This window comes from Camelus bactrianus, chromosome 8 (genome assembly GCF_048773025.1).
Source record: "Camelus bactrianus isolate YW-2024 breed Bactrian camel chromosome 8, ASM4877302v1, whole genome shotgun sequence".
In the NCBI taxonomy this organism is placed as follows: domain Eukaryota; kingdom Metazoa; phylum Chordata; class Mammalia; order Artiodactyla; family Camelidae; genus Camelus; species Camelus bactrianus.
Genome location: NC_133546.1, coordinates 83,839,670 through 83,858,698, shown reverse-complemented (window position 1 = coordinate 83,858,698; position 19,029 = coordinate 83,839,670). Strand labels below are relative to the sequence as shown.

Genomic DNA, 19,029 nt, shown 5'->3' with positions numbered 1-19,029 from the left:
CAGAACTGTTCCACATCCTCTGCCTCAATCCAGACTGTAATCCCAATCCAGGTTTTGAATATATCCGATTATAAATCTTCTAATACAGATTTCAAACCCAATACCCCCTGGAACACTCAGTCTAGATGAATGATACCTCTGATTGAGCCCCACAGGTGCTCTATTGGCAAAATATCAAATTGGACTCTGGTCCTGCAGATGCAGTGGATGTGGCCATAGGACATATCGATAAACTCATCCTAACGCGCCAGTGCTTTTGCTGTCTCCCTGAGGTCACAGTTCTCTTTGCTCTCTTGAAAGTACCCACCAAAACCCACAATACACTCTAGATCCCTAAGTTCTGCGAGGGCCATCATCCGTAGCCCTATCCCACTTTTTCCGCTGTCTTTGCTAGATCAGATTTGGCAGCTCGGATCTTGGTCTCAGATTCAATTGTGGGGATATTTTGAGCTGATTTCTTTGAGTTCTGTCAGCCTAGCATCTGCTGTGCACTCTTCTAACACTCAGCGCATCACCTTCAATCCCATGCCTGCTGCCCGCTTGAGAGTGTGCTTCCAAGTAAAACAGAGTTTCACCTTTGATGCTCCATTACCAGAGGTCTGATCCTGCACTGGTTTCCATTCTCTACTTTGCCTTTTCCTGCTTCCGGTTTTTCTGAGGCCTCATCCTGTCTTTGGAAGTAACAGACCACTCTTAGGAAAGTGTCCTGTGCCAAGGGAAGGATGATTGAATGTTTACAATGGTTTGTATATGGTAGCTAGTGAGAACTGTTTGCAATGGTTCTCTGCCTAATGGGCACCGATAAATCAACACTTTTCACAAATAATTCACAGAAATTGGATATTTGTATTGCTTCGTTTTCTTTACAGCCATGGTCGGAAAGTTTGTCCGAAGACACCAGCATTGACATTATGTTGATAAGGCAGTTGCAGTCTTTAAGAAGATTAATAGTATCGATTTATGTGTTTTGGGATTTATATGAAATTGAAGTTAGTTTTTGAAAATTACCAAATCAATGTAGAAGCCAGACTTGACAATATCTGTTACATTTTGTCAGCTCTAAGGGGAAAACAGACAGATTCAATGTAAAATAGCAGTCCAAAAGTTTGAAGGGGACATGCCAACACTTTTCTCTTGAAGCCTCCAACAACAAAAGGAACAATGAAATAACTATTGGAACCATGAAATAACCCCCAACCTGGGTTTCCCTTGTGCATGTGGTTCCCTTTATTCCCAATGACACATACTAGGCAATGTTGGCATTTCAAGGGGTAACATTATTCTCTAGGATTATACAAGAATATCTAAATAGAATATACAAATTTAGGCTTGATTCCAAAAGCACCTAGAGGCATTTAACTATGAGAAACCTGCTGCAGCTATGCTAGGCTATTGAGAACCAGGTGTTCTTCTATCAGTGCTGAGAAGACTTAATCATCCGATCATGTTGGGTAAAGCAATTTAACACAACCATGTCTGCACCTCCAAGTTATATTGAACACGGGGCTAGAAGGAAGGGAAAGACGGTCCACAAAACTTGTGTCTTTAATGTGTTTGGCGACTTTTACAGTTCAGTTCACTATCTGACTTCTAATATTTTCATGTACTGTCTTGAGAAACTGAGGCCTAATACATATACAAGTTCAGTCAAAGATTCCTCAAACTTCCCACACTCCTTTCAGCCCTAAGAATACATAAAACCAGAATTGGCTGAATCTAGGGGAAGGTAATCATTTCATTGTGTGAGCTAAGTATTCAATTCCTATCTATTTTAGTCGAGAGTATTTGACCTTTAATGAGTTCCCTGTTGTTCACCGAGTGTGAAGGAGGAGGAACTCTGATTCTAGTAGGGGCTTGCTCTCCTCCTACTGGATTCATTGCAGCTCAGGTTCTGATACTTTGAAATGGATGCCTGAGTGCAGTGGAGGGAAGAGCATGTGATTGATAGCTAGGTACAAACGTGGGAATATGCTTACCTGGGCTAGGTGCATTTCGGTCTGAATGATTCGTAAATGCCCCTTGGGATGTGTGGATTCTCACGACCTCTTCCAAGAACATGAGCGCTTTTATCATCTCTGCCATCTCTTCTTTTTTAGACGTCAGGAATCTTGGACCCGTTCTTGGAGCAGAGAATTGAGTGACTTTCTAAAGTGCACGTTGACACTCCGAATGGTTCTGCCAGTATCACAGAGGTTCAGTAGCTCTCATGAAGGTCTTTCGAGCCTGGTATGCTCTAGAGATGTCTGCATGCCGATATTCTCCACTGTAGCAGAAGAACTCTCATCAATGTGTTCGCACATCTCCTCAATCCATGCAGCCATTTTTTCTGCCAGCTTCTCTTCGTGTCTCCCATAAAGTCGACGTCAACAGGACTGGGCAATTCTGAAAACACCTCGGAGCCTCAACAGTAAGCTGATGACAGGCAGTTCTTCCACTGTCTGCCCTTTCAGATTCTGGAAACTGACCCGTGAACTCAGGTATTTGGGCAGCAGCAGTATCTCGAACTTACTCAGCTACCCGAACAAAAGAGCTAAGCCAGTCTCCACATAGGGCAGCAGACCCACCATCAAACTGATCCACCCACAGAATTCTGCCCAGTTTCCTTGGATCCACCAGCCGCAATAAGCCTTGTGGTTCACACCAACATTCCACCTGGAATCCAACAGGTAACTGCCATCCCCAGGGTTTGATGCATCAAGTCCGTGTTGGGGGTGATGCTGCATTAGACGAGAGTTTCCTAAGGGAAATGTGATTCTATCCAGAAGGGTCCCATGGTCCTTTTCTCTTCCCTGTTTCCTTTTGTTCAGATCTGTATACACATTACAAATGGAGGGAAGTGTGTCCATGTTCAGTTTATGGATTCACACCTCTTTAAACTTTCTAACAGTTCACAGTACACAGAGACTCACTCAAGGAAACTCATGTTTGTGTAATATCCATTCACCCAGATTACATATCCGTCTGTTGCTTTCTGCTGAAACACCCACACTCTCAGAACATGGATCCATTTGTTTCATGGGGGCTGAAATTCCTAGAATTTTAACCAATCCCAACGTGCACTTTCCTGTCTGTCTCTTTTGCACTTAGTACAATTTCGCAAAGCTACTTATCTTTGTTAAAGGCTTATGCCATTTCATCCCTACGAAGCGTAGAATATGTCATTCATTCATCCTGTTGGAATTCTTGAAAGTCTATATCCCTTTCTATGACCCACTGTTGTTGAAAACCGTCATTTGGTTTGGGTCAAGATATGCACTTCTGGATCAGTATCTATGAATACTAATGCATGCGTCTGTGTTCTGAATACAAGTGTTTTGAGTACATGCTAGCCGCGATACTGGGTCATTGCGTGCTGAATGATCCTTGACATCACTTTGAGTATTTTGTTTTTAATAATCATGGTTGTTTGGTATATGTCAGCCAACTGTAACGTTTTGGTGTTTGTTTGTTTGTCTGATTGTTTGTTTATTTTGCAAACACATTAGGCCATGCATCTCTCCTTTTGCTTCAGACAGACAGTCATGTAAGCTGATTCACTTAAGATAGTGCTTAAAATCACCTATGATTTCCTGCTACCCTCTCCCATCTTTAGGATTTTGATGTCCTCCTTGCCTTCTTCTTCTTACTTCTTTGCAACTCAGGCTCTTCTTTCATTTGCAATAATGGTTTTGTTATTTCCATTTCATCATGCTACTTTTCTACTCGGGGAAGGATTCTCAATTTTTGTTTTAGGATCAGTCTCAAACTGCTGAATTATTTTAAGGTTTGACGGTCAGTGAAATTCCCTAGCTCTGCCGTTGTTATAAACGGCGGTCATTTGGCATAGGCTACCCTAGATTGCAGCTTTTTCTCATTCAGGATATGGTCTATGTCCTCGCACTTCTCCCCGTGCAGCAAAATTTCTGCCGAGATATCAGCTTAAACCCCTCTGGAGGTTCTGTTGTGACTAATTTGCTTTCCTCGAGGTGCATTTTACATCACTGGGATGATCATGAAATTTGTTTATTTGAATTCTACAGCTCCTTGTTGGTCTATATGTATTCCACATCATTTGGACGCTGTGTACTTCCTGAATTCGTATAGATGATCCTTTCTTGGCTTTCAGCAAGTTTCATTCTGATTTTTGTACAAATTCCTTTTCAGAATTTTTATTTTTTCTCTTGCTTTTCCATTTGGGAATTCTATGAGTCCTATTCTTTCCTGCTTTGTCTTAACCCATGATTCAACAGCGATGTTTGCATTGGTTTGCACTTGCTTTTCTGTGTCTTCTTCTGATAGATTGATTTCTGTTCCCCTGTCATCACAGTCATTCACGAGTCCCTCTGCATTTTGTAGTCTGCTTAGGACTGACTTTAACCAAGTTATTATCTCACCCATTGAGTTTTCTGTCATTATTGGGTTCTTCTTTAGACTTTCTCTTCCCCTTTTCTGGTATTCTGCCTTTTGTTATTCAGAGGCCCTGCTGTTCATCAGTGTTTTCCTCACTTCCATTTTCAGTGCTTTCTCTGGTAGCGTTTTGCCGTCTAGTTGTTTGAAAGCTTATTTTTTGGGCCTTCAATCACTTTGGAACAGAAAATGGCACTTCCTGTTGTTTTTTTCTATACTTCTTTTTCTCTACACTTCAAGTACTAGCAGGTATGTAGTATAGAATTATAGGGATAGGATTTATGAAAACTTTAGTGTATTTGGTGTAAGCAATTCCATGGCATTTCTGAGAGGACAATTTTCCCTAGACCTTGATGCCATGCCCTGTTCCTGTGTGTGTTGTCTGGTATATCTCAAATTGCTGGTGTTCCCTTTGTTGTGATGAACACACCATACTATTTCAGTTAGTAGAACCTCATTTTTATTACGCTAATCTCACAGTTCTGAAAGGGCACAAGGCACTTCCTCTACTGGAAATGAAGCTTCTATATGTTTTCTGGTCTGCATTCCTCTGTATGTCATTTTGGAGTGTCTCCAAAAGTGCCTACAGAGAGTGCGCTTGTACTTTCTACTGCCATGGGAATGTCCCAATGTTACCAGTTCTTCCCAGAGCTTCTCTGTCTACAGAAACACCAGTGGAAGCATATGTATGGATGTCATACTTCAGGGCCTGCTGGGATGATCCCGCAGACCGACCTATGTGTCCTCGGTGCAGTACCCTGTCAGTGTCGTCCAAAATTTAGCATCTGCATTTGGGAGATAATGCTGTAAGAAATGCTTCATCTTCTCATGCTGTGGACTTTGACCACTCTTCCTTGTTCTCTCATCCTTGAGTCATGGGTTCACGAAAGCAAACACAGAGCTGTTCCGTATCCTCTGCCTCAAACCAGATCGTTATCCAAGTCTAGGTTACGAATATAGCAGATCCTAAATCTTTTAATACTGATTTCAAACCCAACGCCCCCTGGAACCCCAAGACCAGATGCATGATATCTCTAATTGATTCCCACACGTTCTGTATTGGCAAAATATCAAATTGGTCCCTGGTCCTGCAGATGCAGTGGATGTGGCCATAGGACATATCGATAAACTCAACCTCACGCGCCAGTGTGGTTGCTGTCTCACTGAGGTCACAGTTCTATTTGCTCTCTTGAATGTACCCACCAATACCCACAACACACTCTAGATCCCTGAGTTCTGCGTGGGCCATCATCCGTAGCCCTATCCCTTTTTTTCCGCTACCTCTGCTAGCTCAGATTTTGCAGCTCGGATCTTGGTCTCAGATTCAATTGTGGGGATATTTTGTGCTAATTTTTTGATTTCTGTCAGCCAAGCATCTGCGGTGCACTCTTCTAACACTCAGCACATCACCTTCATTCCCATGCTTGCTGCCTTCTTGAGAGTGTGCTTCCAAGATAAACAGTGTTTCACCTTTGATGCTCCATTACCAGAGGACAGATCTTGCACTGGTTTCCATTCTCTACTTTGCCTTCTCCTTCTTCCAGGTTTTCTGAGGCCTCATCCTGTCTTTGGAATAACAGACCACTCTTCGTCAAGTGTCCTGTGCCAAGGGCTGGGTGAGTGGATGTTTACAATGCTCTGTGTATGGGAGCGAGTGAGAGCAGTTTGCACTGGTTCTCTGCCTACTGGGCATCGGTAAATCAACACTTTCCACATATAATTCACAGAAATTGGATGTTTGTTTTGCTCCGTTTTCTATACAGCCATGGTCCGAGGTTTTGTCCGAAGACTCCTGCTTTGAGGCTAGGGGAGGCTGGGTCACACTTTTCCCTGCTTTCCCAGCTCAGCTGGAAGCCTGAAAGATGCCCAGGTCAGCCTGTGGCCCATTTTCAGCCCTGCTCCACCCTGGCCTGTCCAAATGCCATATGGCCCTGTCATACATCTGGCTGGCAAGCGTTCCTTGGGGTAGAACATCTATCCCCTCTTCTCCGCGTTTGCCCCCTGCCTGGTGCCCCTCTATATCTGCCCTCCCGCTCTCCCGGCCTCTCAGCGCCATCTCCCCTCCTCCTCCCCATAGTGTCTCAGCGTTTTCCTTCCTTTGGTGAGATGGGGCCATTTCTCTCAAGGGTCGTTTTAAATATTCAGATTTTTAAATTTTTATTTTATGGAATTATAGTCAGTTTACAATTTTGTGTCAATTTCTGGTGTACAGCTCAATGCTTCAGTCATACAATAACATTCGTATATTCATTTTCATGTCCTTTCTCACCATGAGCTACTACAAGATTTTGACTATGGTTCCCTGTGCTGTGTGGTATAAACTTGTTGCTTTATTTTATATTTACCACTCACTGTCTGCAAATCTTGAACTCCCAGTCTACCCTTTCCCACCCTGTTCCCCTCTGATAACCATGAGTTTGATTTCTAAGCCTGTTTAATTTTAGATTCCACATGAGTGTTGTCATATGGTGTTTTTCTTTCTTTCTGGCTTACTTCACTTAGAATGATGTTTTCCAGGGCCATCCATGTTGCTCCAAATGGCATGATATTATTTTTTATGGCTGAGTAGTATTCCATTGTATACATGACACGGCTTCTGTATCCAGTCATCTGTTGCTGGACATTTAAGCTGTCTCCATGTCTTGGCTATTGTAAATAGTGCTATGAACATTAGGGTGCTGGTATCTTTCTGTATTAATGCTTCCTTTGGATATATGCCCAGGATTGGGATTATTGTATCTTATAGTAAGTGTATTTTTAGTTTTTTGAGGACTCTCCATACCATTTTCCATAACTGCTGTACCAAACTACATTCCCACCGACAGTGTACAAGGGTTCACTGTTTTCCACACCCTCTCTAGCATTTACCATTTGAATATTCATGCTTTAATTATTTTATTGCAGCAGCAACATGTAAGAATGAAAAAGTGGCATCCTGGTGGCTGGGGGATGAGCCTGTGTGTGTGTCCCTGTGCATGTGTGTATGTTCCTGTATGTGTGTACATGTCCCTGTGTGTACATGTGTGCCCTCCATGTGCCTGCATGGGGGTGGGGAGTGGGGCTGGAGCCTGTGTGTGTGACTGACATCTCAGGCACGTGGGCCTGGAGGGGTGTGCGAGGCTGTGATGCTGGGCTGAGAGGCTGTGAACTGACAAAGGCCACACAGCCCATCTTGGGGCCCAGGGCCCCACCCTTGCTTCCAGGCCTGTCACCAATCAGCTGGGGTGTCCCTTGCCATGACACAGGGCTTGGAGTCCTGACCCTAAGGGCCCCACAACTTCCCTCAGGAGGAGGGGTCTCTGGGGCAGGAGGAGGTGGCTGGGCTTGGCATGGGGAGGGGGGAGCAGGGAATCCAAAGGGTTGAGCATGGCTCTGGAGTTTGTGGGTGACCATCAGCAGTGAGGTGAGGGGAGTAAGAAGGGCCTCCTCACCAGGACTGAGTTTGTCACCCCGGCCAAGGGAGCCACTCTTCTGCACAAGGGCCAATTTTTAAAAAATGTGGAAAACCAAGTTTCAGGCTCCATGGTAGATAAGTCCCATTCCAGACTGAAATAGCAGGATGTGACCCCGTAAAAAGTGGTGAGCGCACATGAGCCATCGCCTCGCCCAGAAAGGAATTCCCCCGAGAGCCAGAGCTCACCCCACACCCACCCAGGGGCCTGGGAGTACTGGAGTGATGGCCCTGCTGGGGTCCCACTACCCAGGAAGATGGGGAGAAGGGCCGCTGGTCATACAGTCGAGGCCCAAGGAGGGGAAGAGACCTGCCCAGGTCACCCAGCACAGGAGGGCAGTCGGGTGGGACCCAGGACTTCGGGCTTGTCACAGGCCCCCTTCTTAGGAAAGGGGCACAGGCCTGCCTGGGAAAGAAGCATCGGGTAAGTGAATAACCCTGCAGACAGGGCCAAGTTGGCTGGCTGGCCGAGCCTCAGTTTCCCCTCTGTGGAACAGGGGACGGGACGGCGCCTGCTCACAGGGTCTCTGTGAAGCTAGAGATGGTGCTGCTGTGGTGCTGGGGAGAGCCCTCCTGGTCCTCCTTACCTTGGAAGTGGCCGGAGGGCCCTTCCTGAGGGCCGATGGTGCCTGTCTAGCTGGGCAGGCTGCTGGTCCCTGCGGCCCTGACAGTGGCAGCTACACGGCTTAGTGAAGGATGGGCCAACTCCCCTTCCCAGGCACCCTGGCCCATCGTCCCCCACCATGCACCCTGGGGTGGCTCCCTCTTTCCTTCCTGCCTCCTCTTGTCTCTGCTTCCCCCCACCTGGTGTCCCTCTCTTGTCACCTCCTGTCCCTCTCTAGGACTTGACCCCCACCTTTCTCTCTCTCACTCACACACTGTCTCTCCCTGCGTGTGTCTTTCTCTGCCTCTCCCCCAGGCCCTCAGGCCCTGAGCTCAGGTCTAGCCCTGTCCAGGGCCACAGAGCCACAGGGCCACATCTCTCCCAGCACTCCCACCCTCACAGCGATGTTCCAGCCCCAGCTCTGCTCACAGTGGAGGAGCCCGGTTACAGAGCTGCTCCTGCTGGCATTTGCTGCTGCATCGCTGATCCCCCCCACTTCCCGGGCAGCGCAGCAGTCTCACCTTGACCTGTTTGTGGCCCAGCCTGGACCCCAGAGCTGCTGCAGGGCTGGCTGCCTCCCCCACCTGGAAGGAGGGAGGGCCCCGTGGGCTCCAGGGACAGCTGGTGCAGAGTGGAGTGGACTCTTTTTATGCCCAACACCTTCTCCCTGGCAGTGGTGGCACCCCAACCACTGACCCTGCCCCTCCCACCTCAGAGTCGTGAGGCTGTGGGAGGATGAAGGGCTCTCATGGGGCCCACTGAGAGCACTACCGCCCTCAGCCCCCCTCAGGGTCTGCCTGGAGCCGGGGCTGCTGTGCAGCTGATGCAGGGCGGGGGCACGGGCCTGGTCAGTGCAGGGCCTCTCGCTGGATGCCCATGGCCTCCCTGCACCTCATCCGTTCCTCACCATGAGACACGGCCACTTCATTCTGGTCATCTAGCTCATGACCGGACACCCCTGTGACTGACAGGCCCCACATGCCCAGTGAGTGTTTACCGACTGAAGCAGCACAGCCATCACTAGATCTAGACACAGGCTGTACCCACCACCCAGGAGGAGCCCCGGGGCCCCTGTGGTCACTGCTGCCCTGAAGGGGTAACCTTGCATCTGCCCTGTCATCTTAGTTCCTGCTGGTTTGTGAGTTGTGTGCCCGTGAATCACTGCATGCCCTCAAGAGGGTGTGACCACTAGTCCTCCAGGAAGCAGACACTGACACAGAGAGAACTGTGACAATTTCATTAGGGGTGACAATAGGAGAGAACAGCAGAGGGGGCAGGTTGGAGCAGGGAAACATTCGGGCCGTAATGCACCTCTGACATCTTCTCTAAACACATAATTGCCACAGCTGAGGGGCCCCTTCAGTTGGCAAATGGACTGTGCTGTAAGGCAAAAGGAGTTATTTATTTTAATAGGATCTTATTTTTTCCTGATTTTGTCTTCTCTAATGTATGTATGGCCTCTGACAGACACTGTAGTCTGTGTGTGCATCTCCGTGTCTATACAGAATGAAAATAATTATTTTCACATCTCAGACACAGATCTCAAAATGTGCACATTCTCATTATTATATTTCCTTCTTTAACTAGTAAGACCTAATATTTAATAGAAGAAAGGGACCTTTTGCATATGTTTAAAGCAGAGAATGGTAAGCTCTGGGCCTGAGCTCTTATATCTTCAGTTTAATTTAATGTACTTCCTAAGGTCTCTTTTGATAATTCTGTGTGCAGACACTTTCTTTTAAACTATGAGAATGCTGAGTGAGAAATATGTCCCAGTCATTTTGCAAAACAATGTGTGTGCTTGACCCAACCCTCCTCACAATGATGTCAGGGACCAGCATTACCCCCCGGCTCACAGAGAACAACAATGAGACCCTGTGGGGGCCCCACTGAGTCTTGGTGTTAGGGGATGAACTGCAAGAACTCAAAGAATCAGAAATTGGATCTTGTGATATAAATGTGGAGATGCCAAGCTGACAGTGGGCATGGTGACAGGAGGGAGCAGGGGTGTAGGGACAGGGGTCCTACAGGGTGTCTCCTGATCACCCCTGACTTCCCCCAAAGAACCTGCCTCATGCTGAAGGGCAAGGCACCTGCTCAGCTGATCTAAATCCTGCCTGCACTTTTCAAATCACTGGGGCAAAAGAAAACTTCAGCCACACAAATTACCCTGAAAAAAACAAGCTAAATTTCAGTTTCTCTGATATCCAGAGATTTCATCCAGACCCAGAACTTTCATAAACCCAAGAGAACAATCATCTTTATATGAGGTTGTGAACTGAGGGCCTTCTGAAGGCACTGGGTTCTGAAGGGGATACGTGCATGGCTGCACTGAGTCCCCTGCACACACAAGTGGCTCTGAGTGGACCTCACACTGCATTCACACGGCCCGCCTGAGCTGCCCGCCCTGCCAGGAGTGACCTTCCAGCTCCATCTGAGTGAACCCAACAAATGCCCACTGGGCAGCCCTTCAATTTCTTTCTTCCCCTCCACACCCTCTTATTCACTCCTGTGTGGCTCACGTGTCCCTCTTCTGCATTCTGAGGCCCTGCACGGGCACATCTGCTATGGTGACAAGCTGTCTGCTGTGAATGTCTCTCTCCCTCACTCGCTCCCTTACCCCTCAAGGCAACCCCATGAGCCCCTGAAGTTAGGGGTGTGCTTCACCCCTCACAGAGCACATCACATGGTCCATGCAAGAGGCACATCTGCCAAACTGGGACTTCAAATTCATTTGATATTCTGTCAAAAGTCTATTCTGTTCTATACAAGAGACATCTGCTTCCCAGGTCAGGATGGGGAAATGACACAGTCCATCAGATGTGTGTGCTGGGAAGCTAGACAGACGTCACAATGTCCCAAGTCAGATTTCCTCAGGCATCGCAAGGCCCTGGAGTGCCATCTCCCCTTCTGCAAAGACTCGACAAGGGAGCAGAAGCACATGCTCTCATCTTACCGAGTGCTGTAACCGGTGGTGGTGGGGGTGGCAGTGGGTGAGACCGCATAGGCCACAACAGAGGTGGGGGTGGTGGTGATGAATAGCCTCTGAGAAGTGATGCTGGGTGTCCCATCAGGTGAGGCACACCAAGTGGTCCTGCACAATTACCAGGACATCGGGAATCCACAGTGACCTGCAGAACAGAAGAGAGAGCTGTGTTGGATGACAGACAAAAGGAACAACACCTACAGAACCTGAAACCCAATGCAGCAGCTATCAGCACCGGGCACCCTCCCCTCCACCGGGTGCCCAGACAGCAGCACAGGGCCACACACTCGACCTTGGGGATAAAACACTGTTGCCACATGACACCACCGGTGTCTGTAAGTGGAGGAAGGTGATAGTCCTGCCTGAGATGATGTACAGAGGTTCCAGCAAATTGATAAAGTAGGACCTCCCAAACTGGAAGCCTCTCTGTGCAGGACAACCCACCCTGACACCTTCCCCAGCTCCACAGAAGCATGGTCTGCATGAACCAGAAACACAGAGAAAGAAAGGAAGTGAAGGCCTGGTTTTCCACATAGAATCAGAGCCGCACCTGGGTACTTGCTCTATCTGCAGGACCCTGCCAGACCCTCTCTACTCCCTGATCACAAAGGGCCCTCCTCCACCAGCAGGAGCTTCCCCTGGGTGCAATGAGCTCTGAGGAGCTGGGCATCCTGCAGTCCTGTGGGGGAGCTGGCAAAGTGATTCTGAGGGGACAAGGCTGTCCTCAGAAGGGAGTCAGTCTCCACTACAAACATCCTTATTCAAAGGGATGTCTGGATTTTAAGTTCGCTAGGAAAAGCACAATACGTTTGTCATATGGGAAAGGGAAGGGGGAAGTCTCAATCCTGCAAATAACACCAACAGGATTTTAGCTCAGGTGGAAAATCCCACGGTGTGTGATGAGACAGAGAAGAAGCTCTGACAGCTTCCAGGGCAGAACCGACCCACCGCGGGATGGAGAACATGATGCCAGGACTGTAGTGCAAATTGGTCCTGCAGGGAAGTAGGCATTTTCATGGCGGGCACTTGCCCTTCTAGCCTCAATTCCCTACTACAAATGCACCATCTCTGAGAGTCAGGCTTTTCTGCCCAAGAGTACAACTGGAGGCAGCGGGGAAGGCACCTTTACCTCCCCAGAAGAGACAGTGATGGCCTGTGATATTACCACACACAGGAAGACTCAAAGTTGCACAAACACCACGGTGTAAGGCTGGAGGGGTGGCTTAGATCAGTTTTCAGTTACAAGGAATTGAATGGGCATTATACAAAGGAGAATCCCACAGTTTGAGACTGGAAAGCATTCAAAGAATGACAACAGGAACCGGTCTCAGTGAAACAGGAGCAATCCCAAGAGAAGGAGGAAAAAAGGAATTAGCCGAGCCAGGAGAAGTCAGTATGGAGAAAGGGCTCACCATTCTTATGCTATTTTAAGAAAAACAGAGTCAAAAATTGAGGTCTTCAGCCCTCATGCACTCCCTCGCTGATGGCTTCTGCAAGTAACACTCAAGGTGACAGGGGGAGAGGAAAAGCCAATGGAAACTGGGCAAGAGTTTGAATTTGAAAAAAAAAGACATGACAGACTCATAACAGAACACACAGTCTACAGACGAGGCCACAAGAGGCTGCTGAAAAAACAAAAAGAATAAATATCCCAGAAACACATCCACCGAAAAAGACCTCCCAATTAATCTAGGCCTCCGTGGTCACCTAAGGAGGGTGGGAGTTACCGGGGAACACAGGAGACACACGACGTACTGAATCGGAAAAAAAAACACAGAAAGGATGGAGGATTAGGCTAATCAGAGCAGACTATATTCAAGGAAAAAAAATTTGAGCCTTCTTTCCCATATGACAATCACTCTCATATCACACCGAGTGGGAGACAGGACTCAGGACCCTTGACTGAAGAGACCACAGGCCCCAGGTTCAGGTGTTCCTTCCATAACCGATCATCGGCTGTGGAAGGTCAGGGCTCCACTCACTGCAGACAGTGACAGGGGCGGGCTTGTCCTCCAGGGAGCCCAGAACGTGGTGTCTGTTGAAGGCCCGTGTGCAGAACCGACAAGTCTGCCCTCCGTCAGAGGACCCTCTTTCCCTCTACAACAGACACCTCCATCCCCAGGGCAGGATGGGGAAGACGCGGTCCATCAAGTGCGTCTGCTAAGGGACCAGAGGGACAAGGCCGTGAGCCCAGTCACGGCCGCCCGTGCACGGGGAAGCCCTGGAGAGCGATCTGCCCTTCTTCTGCAGTGACTCAAGGAAGAAAAAGGACTATGCTTTCCTCTTACCCAGCGGAGCAGCTGGTGTTGGGGGGCGAGGTTGCACAGGGCAACAAGGGGGACCAGATGCAGGTGCCCAGCTGGGCGACGACGGGCCGCACCAGGGGCAGGACATAACGGCTGGTCATTGGAAAGGTTGGGGCACTCCGGCCCACGGGGTGACCTGCAGGACAGAAGGGAGGGCTGGGTTGGATGACAGACAAAAGCGACAACACCGACAAGAGCCGAAAGACAAAGCAGCAGCCGTCGGCACCGGGCACCCTCCCCTCCACCGGGTGCCCAGAAAGCAGCACGGTGACACACGCTCAACCCAGCCCTCTGGGGCCTGCCTGCAGCCTGGGCCGCACAGGGGGACACGGGGATATGACCCTGACGCCGCACGTCGCCGCCGCCGCTGTCTCCAAGTGGAGGAAGCCAAGGGTCCTCCTGCACGAGAGGCTGCACACAGAGCTTCCAGCACACGGGCAAACTAGCGCCTTCCCAACAGCCAGCCTCTCTGGGTGGGACGGCCCTCCCTGCCACCTTCCCCAGCTACACGCAAGCTTGCCCGGCGTGGACCAGGAACACGGAGATGGGAAGAACGTGAAGAGCTCATTCTCCACACGAGCAAGCAGAGCCGAACCAGGGTCACCGCTGTGCCTGCAGGACTCTGCCTGCAGGACCCTGCCAGGCCCTCTATGCCCCCTCCTCACAAAGGGCCCTCCTCCGCCCCGCAGGGGCTCCCCTGGGCTCAAAGAGCACTGGGGAGCTGGGCATCCCGGAGTCCTGTGGCGGAGCTGGCCAAGGGCTCCTGAGGGGACAAGGCTCTCCTCAGAAGGGACTCAGGCTCCACTACAATCATCCCTATCCTCAGGGACGTATGGATTTTACGTTCGCTATGGAACGCACCCTACCTGCGTGCAATGGGAGAGTGACGTGGGGAGTCTCAACCCCACACCTGACACCAAAGGGACTGTACAACCACGTGCGCAAAATCCCACGGTGTGCCATGAGACCGACGAGCAGCTCTGACAGCTTCCAGGGCAGGCCCGACCCGGCACAGGTTTGGGGAAAATACACAACGTACGCAATCTGGTGCGCATCGGAATTCCCCCGCAGGGAAGGAGGCATTTTCAGGGCGGGCTCTTTCCCTTCCAGCCTCTATTCCCTACTACAATCGCACCATCTCCAAGAGCCAGGCTTTTCTGCCCAGAGTACAACTGGAGGCAGCGGCCAAGACACACTTACCTCCCGAGAAAAGACAGTGACGGGCTGTGACGTTTACCACACCCAGGAAGACTCAAAGTTGCACAAAGCACACCGTACAAAGCTGGAGGAAGGTCTTTGCCCCTTTTCAGGTTACCAGGATCTGAATGGACATTGTAAACAGGAGAATCACCTGGCCTGAGCCGGGAAACCCGTCAAAAGAAAGACGACACAGAAATCCGTCTCAGTGACCCAGGAGCAACCCCAGGTGCATGAGGTCAGGAATGAGTCAGCCGAGCCAGGAGAAGTCAGTGTGGAGCGAGGGCTCACACTTCTCACGCTGTTTCGAGAAACCCACAGTCAAAATCTGCGGGCTCCGGCTCCTAAGCACTCCCTCATGGCTCCTGCAGGCACCAGCCAAGGTGACGGGCTCCCGGGAGAAGCAGCCCACTGGCTCCTGGGCAAGAGTTTTGAATCTGAAAAAGGCAGCGACAGGCCACGCCAGACCCATCACAGGACACACAGTCTGCAGACGAGGCCAGGAAAGGCTGCCGGGAGAATGGGAATATCACCATTCTAAGGACGAGGTCCAACAGAGCATGACCACCCCACTTACCTGGGCCTCCGGGGCCGACGCATGCGGGCGGGCGCTGCCGGGCAACACCGGAGCCGCGCCAGGTCCCGCGTCGGCTAAAAACCACAGAAAAGGATGGAGGATTAGGCTTTCCTGCGAAGACACTGCTGAAGCGAAACAAAACTTTTGCGCCTTCCTTCCTTCATTCCTTCCACGTATCACACTCGTTTCTTGGAGGAACTGGATACTGACCCCAGGAACTCCTGCATGCTAAGCCCGCATTCTCTCTACTGCTGAGCTACATATACACTTCCCCTCAGAGCACACTCGTTTCTAGGAACAGAGGACAAGAAATGCCAGCCACGTTCACTAACTTACCCAGTGTATAATAAGATCCGTGTGCTCCACCAACAGAGCTCAGTGTTTTATGATCCGTCAGCTCCTGCGGAGCCACTTCTACAGTCCCAGTAGCATACTCCGGTTTTGTAATTTCGGGCTTAGTCGCCCCTTCCTAGGAACACAAAACAAGATAAATCAGGAACCGAACTTCAGATCATGTGCATACGCTTAGTCAGTCAGGTAGACAACAGTTATTTACCGAAGCTATCAGAACATAAGCCCTATCCTGGGAGAAGCTGGCGGTACAAGTAAAAGTCAGATTCTCCTCTCTGTTCTGCCAGAGGCACAGGATCCATGAAAATAAATCAGCACAGGAAAGTTTCAACAGCTCTACAACTGAGGTGAACGGGTACAGTAACGCCACAAAGGACAGGAGAGTCCGCTGCACGTGGATAGCTCAGGGAATGCTGGGAAGACCGCACTGTTTCGTAACAGAGAGATCCAGTGCAGAGGGGGGATGTGGAGGGGCTTTTGGGAAGGGCAGCCTGAGTAAAAGGAGCAGGTGGGAAACAACGTAAGGCATTAAGGGAACTAGACCACTGTTACTGGCGGTGGAAAGGGAAGACAAAACATGCTGCCTTGTTAAAGAAACATCACTTAATTAATTTCAAGTGAGGACGGCTAAAACAAGAACCAACTCCAAGAAACACCTAACTTTCCCAGGGATGAATTTCTTTTCAATATCCTCTAATAAAATGTAAGGGAAAGACCCTGAAAAAAAGAATGCCCACACAGACACTGGTTTCAATAGGTGAGTCTGGAAAATGAACAAAAGTGCATTATCCAGTCCTACGGCATTAAGCACAGAATCACATCCTAAACTGTAAGTTAAAAGCATAAGTCAAAAATTCTCATCAGCAGATGCAAACGTGAAAATGCACACAAACACCAACCCCCGGTTTATGTCTCAGAATCCCCTGGTACTTATATAGTCACACAAGGACATTAACAATAAGAGACTGTACCTCATCCCAGGAAGATTCTCTTCCTCTCTCTTCTGTAAAGTGGCGCACTGACACACCAACTGTAAAATGTAGTTAAAGTACATTAATGAGAATATTCACGAATGTATATTAAAACCAACATGTGCGTCTATCTCCGTTCGTGGATGTGTCAAAACAAAAGTGGCAGAAAAGACTTTCAAAGAGTTAGAGCATTTTCTGAAAAAAAATGCTTAAGTCACGGTTGGGATAAATTTCAAACCAAGTAGTATGAGGAAAACACGTAAAAAGAATGGATATGGAATTTGGGTTTGCGCACTATGTATTTCTAACATTTGAAGTTTGCTCTTGTTTTATTTTTTTCGTTTCTTCTGTTTTTAAATGGAGGTACCGGGTATGAGCACACGGAATTCGGCATGCTAAGCAAGCATTCTATTTACCACTAACCTATGTCCTTCCCCGAGTCAACTAGCTTCTCGGCATAGATAAAATAAAATACAAATCACTCTTTCACGGTTCACTGCCTTACAAAACATGTTAGTTTGCTCAAGAGCCAAAGAATTTTGAGGCCTTCTTCCCCGTACCACACTAAGTCTCACATCAGACCGAGTGGGAGACAGGTCTCAGGACCCTTGACTGAAGAGACCACAGGCCCCGGGTTCAGGTGTTTCTTCCATAACCGAACATCGGCTGTGGAATTTCAGGGCTCCACTCGCTGCAGACAGTGACAGGGGCGGGCTTGTCTCCCAGGGAGCCCGGAACGTGGTGTTTGTTGAACGCCCGTGTGCAGAACCGACACGTCTGCCCTCCATCAGAGGGCCCTCTTTCCCTCTACAACAGACACCTCCCTCCCCAGGGCAGGAAGGGGAAGACGCGGTCCATCAAGTGCGTCTGCTAAGGGACCAGAGGAACACGGCCGTGAGCACAGTCACGGCCGCCCGTGCACTGGGAAGTCCCGGAGAGCGATCTGCTCATCTTCTGCAGTGACACAAGGAAGAAACAGAGGACTATGCTTTCCTCTTACCGAGAGGAGCAGCTGGCGTTGGGGGGCGAGGTTGCACAGGGCACCAAGGGGGACCAGGTGCAGGTGCCCAGCTGGACGACGACGGGCCGCACCAGGGGCAGGCCACGCAGGCTGGTCCTCGGAAAGGTTGGGGCCCTCTGGCCCACGGGGTGACCTGCAGGACAGAAGGGAGGGCTGGGTTGGATGACAGATAAAAGCGCCAACACCAAGAGCCGAAACCCAACGCAGCAGCCGTCGGCACCGGGCACCCCCCCCACCTGGTGCCCAGAGAGCAGCACGGTGCCACACGCTACGCCCAGCCCTCTGGGGCCTGCCTGAAGCCTGGGCCGCACAGGGGTCACGGGGATACGACCCTGAAGCCGCACGTCGCCGCCGCCGCTGTCTCCAAGTGGAGGAAGCCAAGGATATTCCTGTCCGATAGGCTGCACACAAAGCTTCCAGCACCCGGGCAAACTAGCACCTTCCCAACAGCCAGAAGCTCTGGGTGGGACGGCCCTCCACGCCACCTTCCCCAGCTCCACGCAAGCTTGCCCGGCGTGGACCAGGAACTCGGATACGGGACGGACGTGAAGAGCTCATGCTCCACACGAGCAATCAGAGCCACACCAGGGTCACCGCTCTGCCTGCAGGGCTCTGCCTGCAGAACCCTGCCAGGCCCTCTCTGCCCCCTCCACACAAAGGGCCCTCCTCCGCCATGCAGGGGCTGCCCCTGGGCGCAAAGAGCCCTGGGGAGCTGGGCATCACGGAGTCCTGCGGCGGAGCTGGCCAAGGGCTCCTCAGTGGACAAGGCTGTTCTCAGAAGGGACTCAGGCTCCGCTACAATCATCCCTATCCTCAGGGACTTCTGGAGTTTACTTTCGCTACGTAACGCACCCTACCTGCGTGCTACGGGAGAGTGACGTGGGGAGTCTCAACCCCACACCTGACACCAAAGGGACTGTACCAGCTCGTGCGCAAAACCCCACGGTGTGCCATGAGACCGACGAGCAGCTCTGACAGCTTCCAGGGCAGGCCCGACCCGGCGCAGGTTGGGGGACAAACACAACGTACGCACTCTGGTGCGCATCAGAATTCCCCCACAGGGAAGGAGGCATTTTCACGGCGGGCTCTTTCCCTTCCAGCCTCTATTCCCTACTACAAACGCACCATCTCCGACAGCCAGGCTTTTCTGCCCAGAGTACAACTGGAGGCAGCGGCCAA

The 19,029-nt window shown here is 50.1% G+C and overlaps 1 protein-coding gene across 1 annotated transcript in view; it reads right to left on the bottom strand.

The window, feature by feature from the left end:
• Positions 1–11,511: 11,511 nt before the first annotated feature.
• Positions 11,512–19,029, bottom strand: part of LOC141578290 (uncharacterized) — a 29,563-nt gene continuing 22,045 nt past the window's right edge. Inside the window, exons 8-9 of the mRNA XM_074367913.1 lie at positions 13,716–13,869; positions 11,512–11,572 (exon numbers count right to left, since the gene is read on the bottom strand). Coding sequence (XP_074224014.1) covers positions 11,512–11,572; positions 13,716–13,869 — 215 coding nt within the window. The remainder of the gene's footprint in view (positions 11,573–13,715; positions 13,870–19,029) is intronic.